General features: G+C 39.0%; 1 protein-coding gene across 1 annotated transcript in view; it reads right to left on the bottom strand.

The window, feature by feature from the left end:
• nudt14 (nudix (nucleoside diphosphate linked moiety X)-type motif 14) overlaps nucleotides 1–12,237 on the bottom strand; it is a 28,179-nt gene extending 15,942 nt beyond the window's left edge. The window contains exons 1-2 of the mRNA XM_063494984.1: nucleotides 12,090–12,237; nucleotides 1,385–1,428 (exon numbers count right to left, since the gene is read on the bottom strand). Coding sequence (XP_063351054.1) covers nucleotides 1,385–1,428; nucleotides 12,090–12,170 — 125 coding nt within the window. The 5' untranslated portion in view covers nucleotides 12,171–12,237. The remainder of the gene's footprint in view (nucleotides 1–1,384; nucleotides 1,429–12,089) is intronic.
• Between the last annotated feature and the right edge of the window lie 7,072 nt (nucleotides 12,238–19,309).

The raw sequence follows: 19,309 nt of genomic DNA, 5'->3' as shown, positions 1-19,309 counted from the left end.
AGTTCTTCTGAAAGACAACATCCTGCTGAGAAGAAAATGCTATGCACACTTGCACAAAAATGCAAAACAATCCAGGGTCTATTTGATACATGCCCCACGGGGAATAACCCGTTTCGCAATATCCACATGGGGTAGAGAAATGCAGGTTTGGGTTTACTGCTTCTTCCCTCTGTGGTACTATTTTTCAGAAGAACTTCTCTTTGGGGTCATTAGTAGAACAAAATGTGGCTGAAATAACCCGAGACTTACCTCAGGGCATTATGGCAGACTGAGAGTTGGAATTACAGCTTTGACGCAAATGTGTGATATTTCTCTTACAGCGCCCCCCTAAAGTTCAGACATTTAGTGCCATTTTCCCTGTAGAATTGCAAGGCACTGCTTTCTTCAACACAAGGTGTGTTAAGGTTGACGATCCTCCAAATACAATGCATTTTTAAGAGAAACCAGATCATTGTGGTGTAAAAATACCAGAGAAGTTAGATGAGAGGAAATTGGTTTGGATGTTCAGGAGCAATCTAGGAACCAATAAGGCTTAAGCCTATCATGGTCTGGAAACTGCCTTTTACATGGCCAGAATGACAAGAGGTATGTCTGGAGGACTAAAGGCTTTTAAACTTAAGAACACTGGACCGACTGCCAAGCATGGTGGTGGTAGCATCTTGCTCTGGGGTTGTTTTACTGCCTGTAGTACTGGTACACTGCATAAGTGGATGGAACAATCAAAAACGAGAACTACCTCCAAATTCTTAAAGCTTTACTCAACAGTTAGACAACTGAAACTTGCACACAACTGGAATGATGCTAAACACACATCAAAACAGGTTTTGGAATGAATAAAGCAATCTAACATTAAACTTCGGAAATGGAATCCCAAAACTGAGTCTATCCCAGTGACGTTAAAAATGTTATTGCTCCGACTTGTGAAATTATGAATTCTTAAAAAGCAACACATCTTGTCATGATCTAAAGAAACCTGAGAACCAGTAAGAAACAAATTCATTGACATCTATCAGTCTGGAAAGGATTACAAAGCCATTTTTAAGGCTTTGGGACTCAAGCAAACCACAGTGAGAGCCATTATCGACAAATGGAAAAAACCTGCCAATAATGAGAAAACTTCTGAGCACGGCTTTATGTTCAAAACAAGCTCTCGAGATTGAATAACCTCTCCTGACATAAACATGTATGTTATACAGTTTCTCAACAATAACAATGCTGTGTGTCAAGGTCTCATTTCAGGCTACATTAATGTTTTCTTACCTCTTCTGTGTAGTCTGGTATTATTTATTAGCCATTTAGTTTGCCAATAAGATGTATTGAGTAAATATACATGCAAGTAAAGCATAGACAGGAGTAATAAAAGTAAATTGAAAGTGTTTTTTACCTGTCATGGGTCCGCATGAAGTCCCACGATTTCTTTGTGCCATTCTGTGTAGAAATAAGATGACAATAAAACACCATAAATAAAAAAAGTATGATCTCATAGTAATTCTCAAACGCTGCTGGGTTCCAGCTGCGTCAATAAAGTGTTTAAAAAGATAAAGAGTGCATACAGTTTGCAATCAGTGCATTATAACCTGTTTTATTTCATATGATTTGCATGACAAGATATCAAATCCCCTCTGATTTGGTTAACAAGAATATTTGAGAGTAACAACTGCCGCACAATTAATGTTGTCTTATTGAAAAAAAGCGCACACAATAAAAACATCTGCAGATGCAAAGCAAAAGAAAAGCACCACGAAAAACGTGTTGGCTTTTTATGCCTTGCAATTGCCTCGCAATTGCAGAGAGAGATTCCTGATAACTAAACAATAAAACACTTAAGTGACAGAAGTTGTTGTGTTTGAAAGCCCTGTGGACACATCAGCACATTGACATAACATGCAGCTTCACTCTTTCAGTAAATTTCCATCTGTATAATTATGATCAAGCTGCCAAGGAGGTGTGTTACCCACACAAAAGACAGACAAAAATATTCCAGAAATCACAGGGCTTCAATTTATAGCTTGTGACACATGCATTGTCTGGCATGTGACTCTCATCTGTAAAATGATGAGCTAACATCCTGAAAGTTTGGTTTATTTCTTTTACATTATTTTCATTAAAAATGGCTGGAAAAGGTATTTGGAGTTTGTTCCGAAATGTATAAAGCCAAATTTGTTCAATGGAAAGCTACATGCTCTAAGCTTTGCTGCTTTTTGAAAATATAAAAACTGGCATGTCCACTTCTTTTAGCATGTATTAGCTAATACATGCAATTGCTTCAATCAACTGAATTCCTAAAGCTATATTTAGCTACATGGATAAATCACCTGGGTCAAAATGTCAGGATAAGGCTCAAGGTCAACCTGCTTTCTACATACAGCAAGGCCAGTGTAAAGCTAGCATGACCTAATGTTACAATACTCAAGGTGAAATAATACCAAAATGTTTGTTTATTTCCAGCATTTACTCAGCCAATACAGTGGCACTGAAGAATAAGTCAGGCAGATGAAAACAACATTCATCAAAGCTACAATTACATGAGTAATAGAAAACAACATTTTTTCGTCTGTTTTCCGGAAACAGCTGAAAAAGCAGGAGTAACTTCCAAAGAAAAGGTGTGCCAAGCTTATAGGATCATTACCAAGAAGACCTGAGGCCATCATTGCTGCCAAAGGTTGAAAACAGAAAAAATAAAACTAACTTCTTACTTGTCATTTAAATAATTGGTTCATGTACCATCAACAAGCTCTCCCTGTGTGAAATAACCACATTAACCTAGCATATTCCTATCTCTGCATCCAGTGCTGTTTAAATATGGTAAAGTTGGCCTACATTTTCTATGCCTGAAGAAATATGGCCTTGATTCAAATTTAGGCTGCACCTCCTCTCCACCTACGAGCTCTTTCAAACGCAGGGATGACAGTTTTACTAGAACAGGCTTATCCCAGCTACAACACACGGTGTGTTAGTGAGCTGTTTTCAGTACCACCCAAGAAAAAGGGAGGTGGTAAGGCTAATTTCACTGATTTAATCAGACAACATAACTGCTGTTGTGGCAACATGATTTGTGGTTAAAGCTGCAATGTGGAATTTAAAGATTTCTATCTGAAAGGGAAAAGTTTAATCACAACTACTTGATTGTGTGGAAGTTAATTTCCTTTCAAAGCATGTTCCACAAACAAAATCAGCCCCCCCAAAAAAAGAAGAAAGAAATGAGAACGGCAAGCTTGGAAGGAAGGAAGAGGTTTTATTTAGCACCCTTATTATCAGTTACTCATTTCTTTTTTAAAAAAAAGTTCATTCATTCATTCAGGGTTTCATCTGTATAAAGACCCACATTTTCCCCCTCTTTTAAGTAACTAAATGGCCGGGGCCTTTCTGTATAGAATTTGCATGTTCTGTGGATGCTCTGGTTTCCTCCCATATTCCAAATAGATGCAGTTAGTGAGGTTAGGTTGACTGGTTATTCTAAATTGCCCATAGGTATGAATGTGAGCACATGTGGTTCTCTGTCTGTGTTAGCCCTGTGATAAAATGGCGACCTGTCCGGGTATTCCTTGCGACCCTAAATGGGATAAAGCGGAAGAAAAAAGATGGATGGCTGAATGAAAACAATGCCTTAGATTCCAGTCTCTCCATCCTACAAACTGGTCAGTGACTCTCTGGGAACTACAAATCCCTTGAGATAAAATGTATATATTCCTTCAGCGAATGGCAAGTGATTGCTGGAACTAACCAGGTATAATTAATCATAAAGAGGTATACGGATTTCACCAAAAAACAAACAAACAAAATAGCAATACGACTCAAAACTATGACATTTACAAGACCAAAAAACCCTCACATTTTAGGAGACAGTTCTGTCATATGTTGATCACTTTTGCTTGATAAATATTTTGAAGACAAGTGAATATCATAATTTGCGCTGTACAATAGCTATGTTACTACATTACTATCCCCTCTGTAAATCTGCGTCTAAGCAAAGGAACTAAAATGCACATCAACAAAATGCAAGCTACTGCAAGAACACGGCATCCAGTGCATGATGTAAGAGGTCATAGTCACATGACCTTAGCATGAAGCCAAGCCAGGATAATTCTGTTCATGCACCATTAACTGTCCTGATTTGGTGTGAAATGGAAGCATAAAACATTTATGTTCATTTATTTGGCTCCAAAAGTAAAAGACTGCCCATTTACATATGCAATTTTACTGCATACTTTTATTTTAAAGCTGAGATAGCAACACTCAGTGATTAACTGAAGACATTTTCTTTGTCAAATAGGAGAGGAATTCCTGTCTAAAGGTCATGAAAGAGTGAAACAGTCACTACAATGAAATCACTCAAAAATGCTAATTATTTATTGGCTGAAGCTTCTGAAATGTTTTTTTTCCCTTTCTTAATTAATTGACAATGAAAAGCTTTTACATTTTAAACTTCATGTAATTGTATAAATTATTCCAAAATTGCAGCTGTAAATAAAAATAGATTTTTTACTCCAATTTCAGTGACAAAAAAAATATTAAAAGATTTATTTCGTCAGATCTCCATTAAATTCAAACAATACATTTTAACTGACTGAACTAAAACAAGAAAAAAGATAGAACAATGAGAGTCATACATAATCTCATGTTCAGCCATTATTAAAGGCCTGATATTATGTGATTAAAACACTGCAGACATGCTGCGGGTGTAATTACTCACAAAATCCTTCCATGTCAGAAATTAGTATATGTGTTTTACATGCCATCATTCCTATATGACACCAAGCCCTTTCACTTCTCCTTATGAAAGCAAAGCTGGTATGGCGATGGAGTGTGTGATAAATCATTTTGTCATGACTGAGGTAGGGATGCAAGTCTCGTGGCTTGTTGCTTTATAAAAATGCTTGGCTCTGGAAAATGCTCTGCTGAGGCTGAGTATTTTTGCCATCACTGAACCTATTACATGGAAATTGCAGGGTATTTGCATAAGTAAATGGTTACAAATGCATGCACTAGGGCTGTCCTGCCCCTAAACCCATCCATGTTGTTCAGAACTGAGCCTTTGTCAAACTGATGCTATACATTGCATTGCTGTAGAGCAGAAACATTAAAATATACAATAGAGCTATACTTTGAGATAAAATGGCATTTTATAATCCAGTCCTCCAGCTACAGCAGGTTATGGTTAAAGTGGCCCTACAGCCAAGTACAAAAACAAGACCTATCACAGGACCAGAGACTCTGTGTGAAGGCAGCTGAATAATCTCGAGAACCCCCAGAACAACCTGGTCAACCTCCCAGTACAGAAACACAAAACAGGAAGAATCTGTGCAAGATTTTAAGACAGAGACTGAACCTTCAGAAGAAAACCTTCAGATCTCTTGGAACAAATGCTAAAAGGAGTCAAAAATGCTTAGGTGGTCAATAATGCATCTAAAGGCTGATTTAAGCAAGCTTCTGAATTTGCTCAGTGCAGAAGAAATGTGCAGGAAAGGTGCACCATCAGTTCAGAGTAAACTGCAACTACTATACAGACATTTCTGGTAACAACACAAACTCAAGGTTATGAAACAGTGAGGACAAAAATAACATCCAAGAAGGTCTTTCTATTTAAAAAAGCAAAACAGAACAAAAAGTCATCTGGATTTCAAGATTAAAGAAATACCTTAATGTTGTCAGCAATTTCAGACAGCACCACAAAGAGACTAGCAAACACCTCGAATATGGTTTGTTTACAGTACATCACCATTAATTGGCCATGATTACTGTTAAAAACACTGTAGATACAACACATTTATCTTCCAGCAATGACCTCCTACATAAGGTAAAACTGCACTGCACGAATGTGTCAGCGCACACACATTCCCTCTTTAGTCTCCTGTCACCACTCACAGATGGCGGGGTTCCCCTCATTACTCAGGCCACTTGCTGAGAGAGGGGAGGCGGGGACAGCTTGAATGGCCCAGGGGAGATGGAGAATCATGGCCGACACGGATTACGACAGAGAGATTAGCCCATGGGGGGAAAGAGAGAGACACAGGCAGAGAAAGAAAGAGAGAGAGCAAGGCAAGCAGAAGCAGGCTACACAGGACCTTGAAATTAATGTGGTCCCTCTGGCTTTGGCCATCCGAAATGACAGGCTCGTACGTGAATGGCTATTGTAGGGAGGGATGTATGGTCTTGATCTTTTAGGTGCTTAAAGTCTAATAACCATCACACACACACCATCTATGCTGACTATAAAGCAGACAGCTGCAGCAAGAATAAAAAAAATTAACTACCATCCTCAAATACAATAGCTCCCTTTGAGTCTCATCATGCGCGCTCCAGTTTTTTTCCTGGTTTCATTTATAGTCTCTCTGTTTGACCCTGCTGTCTCGACAAAGGCAGCAGGACTATCATTACAACGGTCAACCGTGTTTTAAAAGTGACAAAAAGCATCTACACCTGCAGGAAAAAAAACCCAGCATGTGCAGTTTCTTCTCAAGGTTTCGAAGTACAAACTGACTGTGTCCTCCAGTGAAATCCACAGAGAGGATATAAACCTCAAATCAAGGCCAGTATACATCAGTGTCATCAATATGAACCTCACCAAACTGAACTTCAAACCTCCTGCCTGCTCTGTACCATACACACACTGAGCCATATTATTTTATTTAGATCAGGGGTCTCAAACTCAAATGAGCCGCGGGCCACTTCTGGTACCGTCATCTCATTGGAGGGCCACTTTAGTGTCCAAGTAGTACAAAAAAACCAAACACGAAAACACCCTCTAATATTTCCTAAAATGTAGTGTTTTGTTTGTTTTATTTAATTCCAAATATTGTGTAACAAGACAAAATTGCAAACATGAACGCATTTTTTTTCTCACTCTTAACTATCTGAAGCCTTTCAGTTTAAGTTTCATTTGTCATATGCAAGTTAGCGCAGGGTCAACATTGCAATGAAATGTATTTGACGAGCAGAAGACGGTCACTCAGCAGTATAGTACAGTATAGTACAGTAGTTTCATTGAACTACCAAATAAACAGCTCTTTCTGGCCAGACACGTGGAAGCACTTTTGCTACAATTTTGTTTGTATATAACAAAATAAAAATGCAGGCATAAGCGTACACATTAGTTTTCGACTGCAAGTGAAAATTGTTTTCTTTCCAAATAAACCTCTCACTGAACTAACACAGCCCTCAACATGTTTGCACTCTCTTGCTACCTCGGCCAGGTCCGCGGCTCCGAACCGTGGTAAGGAGACCTCTGGCTAATACTTTGGGTTCCATGTCGGGAACGAGCTTTACTGTCTGGGTCAACTTTGCTAGCGAGAGACAGAGAGAGGCGTTGAAAGGCTGCTCCAGCAGAACTTTATTGTTTCGGAGGAAAACACGAACACGGTGTACAGTCGAGTCTTAATAGCTTACTGGGCTCGTCAGGCACTCTTTTTGGCTGCAGTGGTTATTTTTATATTTACATGCGTCCATCTCCCGTTTCTGCTAGGTAGCACCTTGTACTTTTTAACTTTCCTCACGCACACACAGCGGGAGGGGCGGTCCCACACGTTCTCCCTGCAGCAAGGACTACACCGCCCACGAGGCTACAGTCTTAAAGGGCCATGCCTGTAACACTCTGCCGTCGTATTAAATCATTTTTCGTATAATAATTTTTAAAAAATATTTCTTCACATCAATATGCGGGCCGCAAGTAGAGGTGACGTGGGCCGCAAATGGCCCGCGGGCCGCGAGTTTGAGACCCCTGATTTAGATACTTCCATTAAAAATGTTCCAAAAGGTACAAACACCACAAAGATGGTTGAGAAGTCCAGGTCAGTGATACGATTTAGCAGACAGGAGGCTAAAGCAGTCACAACCGCTATGTTCCTAACTCTAAACCTCACCAGACACAAAAGTAGTACCATAAAGCAAGCACAATACGTCATTCTTCTTGAAACAGGAGCTTTACTGACCTCTCAAAATTCCTTATAAAGTATTGTGAATGTCAACTACTTCAGCTGCTACTGAAGGAGGGGTTGTCTGCCAGTCTGTCTCCAGCACTACTGTGTGAAGTTGTATGCCAACTGCAGGAGGCAAGACAGCACTGTTGGTATCAATACTGTTGCAACTGAGTATCCAATAGTAATATTTTTAGTACTGATTAATATTTCAGTACTGATGTATTTTTTTGACAACTCTGGTGGATTTTAGTTCGTTTCTGGAACTTATTCACAGGGGAACAAAAACTAGATGCTCTCTCTGGATTAACTAAACTGACCATAGTGTACCAACTTTCTATCCTCTGTCATCATTAGCCTAAATTGAGTCTAAATGAACATAACATAGTGTTTATGTTATGGACATAGTGTTTTCAGTGAAAGAAAAGTTTCGTAGAGTATCGAAGAAATCACACAGAGCTATACTATGATGACTACTGTGTCAGGTTAGTTTGGAGTTAAATCAGTCAGGCCTACAAGTTGGGCAACTTAAAAGCAACCAAAAATAATGGATTAACCTTGAAATAGAAACACTCTACCGCTTTTCTTCTTACACATCTAACACCAGTGTGTGTTCCACCAGTGAGAGCAACCATAAAAAGTGATTATTATTATTATCATTAAAGAATTTCAAATACTTTAACGCATTTATCTCATGGCAAACCTGTAAAATCAAGTTTGAAATAATTACAGCTGATGGAATCATTATTCATTAAATCTAGACTGTTTAAACTGTGATAACCCATGTTGTTATTGTGTTATGAACAACTAATTTTAATAATTATATCCTCCTGGAACTGTGCCCTTATTTATAAGCAGATAATCACTATGGCAATCAGTTAACTGCTGTGATTCAAGCACAAGCAGATAAATAACCATTCACGTAAGAAAATGTGCGCTTCAAGATCATAAAGATCTTATATTCATTCACTGGCTGAAAGACGCACAAGGTACATAATTCTAGATGAATAATTCAAATCATTATAATGAATAAATAGAAGGTGATTATCTCGCTCTAAGCACCAACTCGTGATTCGCTGTCAGTACGAGGCGACAAAGATAAGAGGGGTTTCCCAGAGTCAACAGGGCACAATCACCTGCTTTGGAGAAGGAGGCGAGAGCAGTGACACAAAACACCAATAAACACTAATGATGCAGAGAGCCTCTTATGCATGACATTATGTACTTTTGGAGTGTGTTGCTGTGAGTGTGAGTAGATTTCTGTTAATGGCCAACAGCAAAAGCTGAAGATGTACAGATGAAGATAAAAGGATTGTGGGAGAGATGCTCCCTCGGCATGATTGAAAAGCCTTTGTGGGGAGTCTCTGAACAGCCCCTCCTGAGGTGCAAGGCAGAAATGATGAGAATGAAAGAGAAGGCAGGACAGAGAGCGAAACACAGAGGGTCCACCCGTCATCTCTTTTGTTGTCCATCTGCTGTCTTTAGCCGTTCCACCATCCTCTTGACAGGCTTAACCTTCCCCCTCTGCTGTCACAGGTGTCTACCCCAAATGGGACAAACTCCCAAAAAGAGTACCATGGTACTTGAGTTTTTGGATTACACTGAAAACAACAATACAAAAAAGAAGCTTCCATACATGTAAACCACAATTTGTCACTGCAAGTACCAATTAAAATCCCTTTTTTCTCATTTGTTTCCAAAACAAAATATACAAGAGTCTTTTTTGGCATGTACTAATTACATGAAACAGATGTCATTAGCATGCTCTTATAATCTACTGTGTAAGTAACGCAGCAGCTCCTAAGTTTTAAGAATGAGTTCAGCACCACAGTCACTATCCAGGTTTTACACAACCAGGAGATGTATCCATAGCCCAGGAACAGAGAAACTGCACAAATATTTTGAAACCTAAAAATAAATTCATCCTGGACTGCCGCCCGTGTTTGGGTAAGGAAGCACTTCTCACTTTGCAAGGAGACCATCGGGACACAGTCATCACACTTAGCTTTTAGTGGGAGGACAATTTTTATAGTAAATTATTAATGGCTAACCTAAAAAAAAGTCAATCAAAGTTCATTGGTGGGGACACTTTAGGAAGCCCAGACCTTCTCATATTTAAGATGCATATATAAAGCAGTGCAGTGAGGTAAACGATGAGAATGAAGATCAGATTTTGGTCAGAGATAATCAGCACTGCCTAAATTATTTTACCACCACCTGGATAAGAAGCTAAAGGTGGATCGATCATAGATAGATGCTAGCATGGATGGATGAATAGTGACTAAAACTGCACCCGCAAGCCCCTGAGACACCTATGTCCTTGGATAATAAATATTATCGACCTACAAGACAATTGACTCTGCACAAGAAGCTCTGCAAGAGCAAGGACATGTTTGAAACGATTAAGTCATATTTACACCTGAATGCTAACTAGGAATAGCAAAGTCTAGTTAGAAAAAATGAATCCCATCAACATGAACATAAACACCCACATTTTTCCCCTCTTTTAAGTGACTTGGAGATCAGCACTTGCTATTTCAACCTCACTGAATTGCATTGCATTCATATTCAGAAAAATGTGAGATAACTGTGGCACTATGATCTGAGTCACAGCGTGACTAAATGAATGACTGAATGAATAATTTGTAACTGATAGGAAGAAATAGTGAATATCATTATGGCACTGACAAAGAAACCAAATTTTATTGGGGATGGGAATCAAAACCAGTTCCAAATTGTCTAATCCACTAGCATCTAGTGTCCACAAGCTTATCAGTTCATTTCATCGGTGTACGCTACATCTCTCAAAACAGTCAAACTCAGAGGAGGAGCTTTCCTTTTGCAAATACTTTTTTTCTCCTGTTTTTTCCCATGTGTTCAGGTGCAGTGAAAGTAACAACTGCAGTGCTTCTAAAAAAGTTCAGTAGGCTTATTTTTTTCCACACCTAAAATTGATGATGAGCCACTAAGAGAGTCCATAAAAATACCTACAAGCAGAATTAGTAATAACATTAGCAAAAAATATATTGACTTATTTACTATTCATCCTCACTAAGGAAACTTATTGGGCATGGTCAGTAACAGTCCAATCTTCTTTCTCTTCTTCTTTCAAGTGCTCCTATTAGGTACCACTACAGCAGACCATCTGCCCCCCATCTCACCCTACCCTTAGTATCTTCTCCTGGTACACCAACCCTCTGCGTGTCCTCTTTCACTATATCGATGGACCTTCTCTGTGGTCTTCCTCTTTTCCTCTTACCTGGTAGCTCCATATTCAACATCCTTTGTTCAATATATCCTCACTATCCCTCCTCTGCACACCTCCAAACAATCTCAACCTTTCCTCTCTGCATCTCTTAATAATGCTGACTCAAATTGCTTGATAACTGAAAAACCAAATATAGGTACTCAAAATGACTGGGTAAGACTTATTAAACTAAAGCGTTTGAATATAAAGGCACATCTACTATGGTTTATATTTAAGACAGGAGCATGAGGTTGATACTAACAAAAAGACTTATAGTTATATTTTCTAACTGAAACTTAATGCAAAAGAGTGATGCTGATCTGAGGTAGGTGCATGTTTCTCTGCACTATGTTCTGTCCATGATCTGCACAAGGATATGGACAGGCATAACTACTCAGTGTCGCTCAAACACAAGCCTGGGCAACTTAGCTCTCTACACATCTGAACTTTCAAAACCTTCGACCTTATTAGAACCACCAGACTGGGTCACTTTGACAGCTGAGATCAACAAGTCTCGCCTGTCTTTACAGTGCAAATAGCGCGAAAAAAAACCCTCTCTTTTCACGTTAAAAAGACCAACTCGAGCCATCTACATCTCCTCGCTCTAATATAAAGCATGTGCCTCTGTTAAACCATGAAAAAAACCCTCTGCAGTAGCAGCAGGCTACCGTTAGCATGGTAGCTCATAGCTGCCTGTTAGCTTAGCTGTCTCGTAAAACACAGAGGTAACTGCGTTTCAAACCAGACCAAATACAGACCTCTTTTTGTCGTCGTGGTGCATGTAATGCCAATTTTTGCTGTCAGTGATTGTGTTTAAGGTCGGCTTAGCCTCCATGTTATGCTAAAAAAAATGAATGGGGGTGGGGGGTTGGGTTAGCCTACAGCATCCAGCAGCATCTACTAGCCGTTATTACTCAATAATAACTCACCTGGCTATAGTGCACCCTGAACGGCTTTAGATAGTCAGACTCTGTGCACGGAACCACTTCAATGTTGTTAATCTCTTCCATAGTTTACACTTGGAGCTTAGATTTGGAGGCTCACCGCTGTTGTCTGTCACCCGCACACTAACTGACAGTGAAGGAATGCCTACGGAAGCCGGGAAAGGACATGAGACTTGGCAGTAAGGGAACAATAAAGGGGGGGAGAGTGAAATGAATGGCGTTAAATTTATATAACAATATAAATACATGTGAAATAAAGAGGAAAAGAACAGATTTTTATTGTTGCATCATCTTAGCCCCAGTTATCTTTAAATGATTAGTCTAAATTAACCTAAAGAGCCAAGCACAATGCAATATTTACTTTATGCACGCTATACATTCCACGTGACTCACCAGTGCTGCCCATAATACTAGGATAAAGGATGTAGCTATCTTCTGATACCTGTTAGATGGCAAGACAATGTACTTTGTGCAAAGGGAAAAGTGCTGGCTGATGACTGAAACCAATGAAAATGCAACAGCCTGCAGTTGTCAGCTTTTCAAAGCCAGCTACAGCAGTCAAACCATCTAAGGCTTCAATCACGCAGGCCTAGAGACTGTTCTGACAGCATCTGATTGCTAGGGAAAAATCTGTATTCTCTGACTGGTTGGCTCTCACAAGTGACTGCGTTGCAAAAAAGGCTACTGTAACAAAAACCTCAAAAAACTCTTCTGTTCTCCTAACCCTGACTTGTACATTCTGTAACTCCATGCATACATCACCACTGACAACCATATCCAGGATGTTAAATCCAGTCAGTCAAAACCACATGAGGTTCTACCCTATATTGACTGTTTATCCCACCTAATAATACCACTTGGGTCAATTCAGCACAGAACCCAAGGTTAACAGCGTTAAGTTAACAGCCTTTTGATCTGTGTGGATAGTTTTCCTCTGTGCTGGGTGAATTTTCCTTTTTTCATTACTCAGTCATGGATTTGATCCCACTTTGATTGGCAGATGTTCTAAGGCAGGCAGCTGTAGCCGATATGTGTCTGCAAGACAAACTATTACAGTACTGTTTATGTCTGTCCATCAACTGTACACACTTTTTTCCTTTCTCTTTCTTTTGTTACTTGGGGGATTTTTCCTTATCTAAATCAAGACTGTGAACACAGAGGGTATTGTATGCTGCAAAGATTTCTGTAAAGTCTCTTGAGGCCTTGTGATATTGGGCCATACAAATAAAAGTTACTTTATCCTGTGAAAGATCACAAGAGACCGAGTGCTATTATCGTAACACAGACACCAATTTATTGCTGTAAATAAACCTGCTGGCAACTTTTGACATGTGAGTAAAATGTGAGCACTTGAATTAAACCCATAAGACATGAAGATGGGCTATGTTATTATAAGTCTTCTACAATTTTACTTGTACAGGTTTGAGCTTGTCATAAAACCCTGATCAGTACTAACAGGCTTCAAATAGGGTAACCAGCTGCTGATTGGACCCATAGCTGTAGCTTTCTACCAGCTATGAGCGGCCATGCAAGCCAGGACATGGTGGTACTCTGCCTTTATTATAAAGCTGGCATTCCGTTAATTCGTTCCCCTTTGCATGCCTGTTAGATGTTGTCTTCACGAGGGAAAGACTTTCCAAAAAAAAGGGGGAAAAGGCGAAGTATGCAGGAAAAAATATTTAGATTGTACCTATATATCTACAAAGATTAAGCTAAGAATTAAACAGAAGAAGGGTTATGCTGTGTGTCAGTCTGCAGTCATGGGTCACATAAAGGTGGCATAACTATTACCAACAGTCTCAAATTAGTACTGCATTATTCACAGGCCGCAGCATGACTTATGTTATTGTCTGGCATTTTTTGCCAGAGGAAGCTGAAAGTAGTTCACTATTTTAATCTATCTAATGAAAGAGGGTTCCTGTACCTTCATATTTTTATACATGGTCCATTCATCCATCTATCTATCTTCTTCTGCTTATCCAGTGCAGGGTGGCTGAGCCTATCCCAGCTATCATGGGGCAAGAGGCGGTGCACAACCTGGAATGGTTGCAAATCTGTTCCTGGACTAACATAGAGAGACAGACAACTCTTTGTGTTCAAATATGGCCTTAAATATATTTCATATACTAAAAATGGCATTGCATATTCTCTTTATGCAAGATTACGCCACTGGTTAACACATACTGTAAAAAAGTGCAAGGTTAATTTTCAAACTGCTATTAAATAGTCTCAACTATCTTCATTGGTAAATATAAGCCTTTGAAATGTAACCGTAATGCCCTGAAAAAGTGAGAAAATTTACACTCTAGATTTGAAACATAAAAGAAAGGTTTGGTATTTTATGGGTTTCTGTTGCTCAGACTGGTGGATAAAGTGCTTTTTGAAAGTCATAGGAACTTTGAAGTCTTATTCATCCTTCTTAAAGTCATTCTGCTATATGACAACAGCCACAGGTCCATTTTGTGTGAACCAGAGGCCAGGTGTGCTGTGGCATTTGGGCTACATCTGACCCACAATACTTGCATTGATCCATGACAAGCCTTCTTTACGACTTCTGGAGCCACATCTGGCCCCCCTCAGCATTAGCAAGTGCAGTAAGTGAGTCAGATTCAGCCAAAATGTGTCTGTTCTCTGGGCCTGGCTATAGCTTTGACTGCTTGATTCACCAGAATGTTAAACTATTGCTTTTACAGCACATATATTATAATTTAGGTACTTAGTAATCAATCTCCATGCTCCAGTCTTCTGCTTTGAGTTTAGCTATTGGAGTGACCCTTTTGCGGGAAGGGGGGACTCTTAAAACCCCCACTCAACTTATTTTTGGATGAAACATGAAGACAAGTCCATCCTCCTCGCTGTGCTGAGTAATGAATAAGAGATAGGCTCTTTCTCACCAACGCTGCCTGTGAGGGCGAGGCAGCATGATGTCACCCTCTCACATCAATAACAGCCTTATAATGGAAAACAATCTGCACAGCTCCAATCTCGATGGGGCTGACTTCCTCCAACAAATGAGCACCAGTCCTCCGCCCACTACACAAGGGCAGGACGTAACACTTTTGCAAACTGATTTACATCTAAATAAATACAGGCCTAGACGAAACAATGTGCGGACCCAAAAGAGAAACCGGCGTCTCTCTGCTGGGCAAGTTCAATTTATATTGCCCAATCCGGCCAAGCTGCAGGGCACGATAAGACGGGAGGGACTGCTGAATTAAAGCATTGTACAGGAGTCACCGCCTCTGGTTTGCTGCCACACTTAGAAAAGTGAACACAAAGGGACTATAGCAAATGACAAAGGGGATAAAATGAGAGTAAAGTCTAAAAAAAGTAAAAAGCACAAAAGTCAACTACCAAGAGTAAGTGCAGCCAGTACTCAACAGTTGTAGAGGTTTCAAGGGAGATTGCAAAGTGACCATAGAAACACAATGTTATACACTTGCAGGACAACATTGGAAATAATCCATATTTTTATGCCTCCACGCTGGAGAACACTGTTGTAGCAGGGGTTGTGTTTTCAGGTCGTTCCTTCATCTGTTTGTAGGATACATCTGTCTCACTGAAAGGTATATTCTTGGAGTACCTGAACATCCACAGGAACTCTGAAGTGATAATACTTAGGCGGACAAAAGCCAGGTGTTAGGTGTTGTTTATATGCCTAATTCTAGTTATCATTGTCAGCATGAAAATAGTGAAAAGACTAAAACCATCAATGTGTGAACTGATTTCTCACCAAGCTAATCATCTCTTCACCTGCTCTTACGGAGGACTTAAATTTTAAACATTACATAATTTCCTAATATTATCCTTTAAAATCTCACAGCGGCGTGATTGTTGGTGCCAAAATATCAGAGTATGTCTGGAACTGCAGAACTACTTGGCTGTTCCCACACGATCAGCTCTTGGGTTTATAGAGAAAGGTCCACAAAAAATAAAAAATAAATAAATATTCAGTTCTCTGGGAGGGTAACCAAAACTGGAAAATATGTTGCTGGTCTGACAAGTGTCAATTTCTGCTGTAACTTTTGGTTGGTAGGGTTAAAATCTGGCATATGTAATGTAAAAGCACAGCCTTGTATGATTGATTCAGGCTGCTGGTGGTGTGAGCTGGTTAGAAATTCCAATTTTTATGTTTAAGATGTTCTCTGTAATTCCTGCAACTTTCATGGGAACCTAAAAAGTTAAATACAACAAGTAGAAAGTTTTTCAAAAAAATTCAATGGTTTTTTTTTTCAGTTGACATATACAGAACTACTTAAAAAGATATTTATCAGTGCCATACGAACAAAAGACTTCTTTTCTTTCCCCATTCTTAAGTATATTTCCTTCTGGGAAGTGGAAATAAGGGAAGGAAAGAAAACTGAAGTTTGACAATACGCTGTTTTAAGAGGGTAGTTGCATGTTTCAGTTAATAAGTACCACTTCACATGCTTATACTGATACTTTCATATAAGATAAATGGTCAATAGAAAAGACTATTTCACTTCATGTGAACTAACAATACAACAGTGTAAAAAATACTTCAATAGGAAAAGAAAGGTCCCGTTTAGCCGTAACAATATGTAATATTGTTAGATCATAAATGACCCAAAATCTTATCCTAATTTTTATTGGTAATGTTGCTGGATAACTAAATCTTCTCTCATATTTTGATTTTTTTCTTTACTTTTTAATTGTTTTATATTTCTTTATATTTACTGTTGTTTCTTCCTAAAAGGTGAACTTTAATGCCATCACCCAATGATACTACTTCCTCTCTGAGGCCTCATTTGAACATAATCTGTAAAAGAGGCCTCCAAAAGTCTTATCAGCTCCTCAGCCAGAACCCGGGGCATCCATAACGTGTTAATTCCATTCTTCCAAGAACATGTGGGTACAGGAGCCTCTCAGTCATGACCAATTATTGTCTGCATGCGGATGATGCAGGCCAGACCTCCTTGGACTATGTACAACTCCAAACCTGGAGCCTGTTGAGGTCACCAAACCTGGTCTTTCTGTCTGTCCATGTAGCTCATCCTACTCAGTATATTTCTATTTTATGGCATATTGATTGAAAATAAAAGTTTGTTAAATTTATGTAGATATGATTCACACCCAATAATATGTAGAAAAAATAAACCAAAAAAATTAACACGGCTTTGTGAAAGCATTTAATTATTTATAAAATTGCGTTATTCAGTGTTAAGAGTAGAACAAAAATCTTTTGGGGCCCATATTTTGAGTCACAATAGTCCAGTTTGTTGTTGGAAAAACTTTCCACTAACCTTTATTTCAAAGGTAAAAGCTCTCCTTTGGTCTATCCATAGCGTAGTTTATCAGTCAGGGTCAAGCAGGGATTTGGGCTGGGGCCTTTGGGAATGCACTTAGCAAAGGTGGCTGCTGCGTCGATGTTAGCGGGCTCAGGGTGTGGGTCAAGATGACCAGTATCCGTCCACCAAGCAGTCTGGACAATCAACCACTGCCGGCCTTGTTCAGGAGACGCTCCTAAATCCTCCCACACAAGCTTGGATGTCAAAATAGCCCCATGTGTCAAAAGGGCACTCGATAACGCGGCACAGAAATGTGAACTCTGTGTAACAGAGGTGTGTGGGAAGTTGATGAAATGGCGAGGATGGAAAGAGTGACAGAACGGGAGTTTTCACATTGTGACACATTAAACTTTTTCTTGAGACTTAAATGTCAGATTTAAGCAGTGGGCTTTTAGACCTCACGAATTGGCTGTTTTGGTTTATCACTATCATTGTGTTTCTAGCAGTAGCAGGTAGTTGTTTCATGAAGCAAGTTCAGATAGCAAAATAAGGCTGAGGGAGAAAGGCAGAATGAATATTGATTTCATACCTGCAGGATTTATAAACATGCTATTACATCTTGGAAAAGCTTTAACACCACTTCATGTTAAAATAGTAAAATAAAAAAAGTATTGATTATTTCTTCCCTGGTTCTTATGAAAACATGAAATAATGCTAAATAATAAGCCAAAATCATTACATCATCAATTCATCTACATTAAAGCAAGCATTGCAAACTGACCACAATTCAGTTTAATTCTCACTGGATTTGGATGATTTAATAAGGGATTTTGAGACTGTATTTCAGAAAACCTGTGAGTGTGACTGAGAAAAAGTATTTGTATAAAGTACAAATACTTTGTTACTGTACTTAAGTAGAATTATCAGGTATCTTTTTGACAACGTTTTACTTTTACGGCTTACTTTTTTACAGAAATATCTGTACTTTCTACAACATACATTTTCAAAACAGACTTGTAACTTTTGGGTTAAGACATGTGAGAGAAGTTATTCTTTCAAGCTACTGTGGGCCTTCAAACATCAAACCAATTTGAGCCTGAACAGTACATGAAACATGAAAGGCAATCCTAATGGTGCATCAATCATCAGGGTTATTGCATACAAAGAGATGAAAGAGATAAAATCCATACAATTTATGCATAATTTATAACCCAACAGTCAGGGATTAAAGTGGGCATCGTTTTTTATGCACAAATGTCCATAAGCTGTAGTCGTGGTATTTCAGCATCCAGCTAGCTCTACAGAAGAGGAGCAAACATAAAGGGGAGCAACACTTTTTAAGTCAAGTAATTTAAAATGCAATGTTTCTATCAGCTCAACAAATATCAGCAAACACACAAACTGCCTGTGTGCAGTTTTTCCCACAATGTGTTACTAGCTAAAGCTCCAGCTGCTGTATTCACAAGGAGAGAAGTGAATGTGAGATAACTTCACTCAGAGATGGAGAAAGATGTAAAAAAAAAAAAAGAAAAAAAAAAGACAGTATTTAAAGGACTGCTCAGTGGTATTTAAAACACTGAAAATTTAAAGTTTAGATGTAAGCCCTCTTTTGTTAAATCATATCTTGGATCTGAGGTGTGTACTGACTGACTTTGTGTTATTAAAGGTTCCATGCATAAACAGGTTAGTTTGCTGTACTGTGACGGACTTAAAGCAAAGAACAGTTTGTTGGACTGGTGCAAAGTGGCTGTGGTGCTTGTGGTCAGGGTTAGGTTACATTAAGTGTAGTAGAGATGGATTTGAAATTAAACTGATGACGCTTAGATTTATTCACTGAATTCCACCTACATACCAACTGTATACTGTCTTGTATAAAGACAGTGTGAACAGTAGACCGTCAGTGTAGAGGGTGGAAATTATCCAGGACAACTCTTACAACTGCTTACAGGTGGGTAA

This window comes from Pelmatolapia mariae, linkage group LG15, assembly GCF_036321145.2.
Source record: "Pelmatolapia mariae isolate MD_Pm_ZW linkage group LG15, Pm_UMD_F_2, whole genome shotgun sequence".
Lineage (NCBI taxonomy): Eukaryota > Metazoa > Chordata > Actinopteri > Cichliformes > Cichlidae > Pelmatolapia > Pelmatolapia mariae.
The sequence above is the reverse complement of the archived record's forward strand: the minus strand, read 5'-3'. Positions and strand labels throughout refer to the sequence as shown.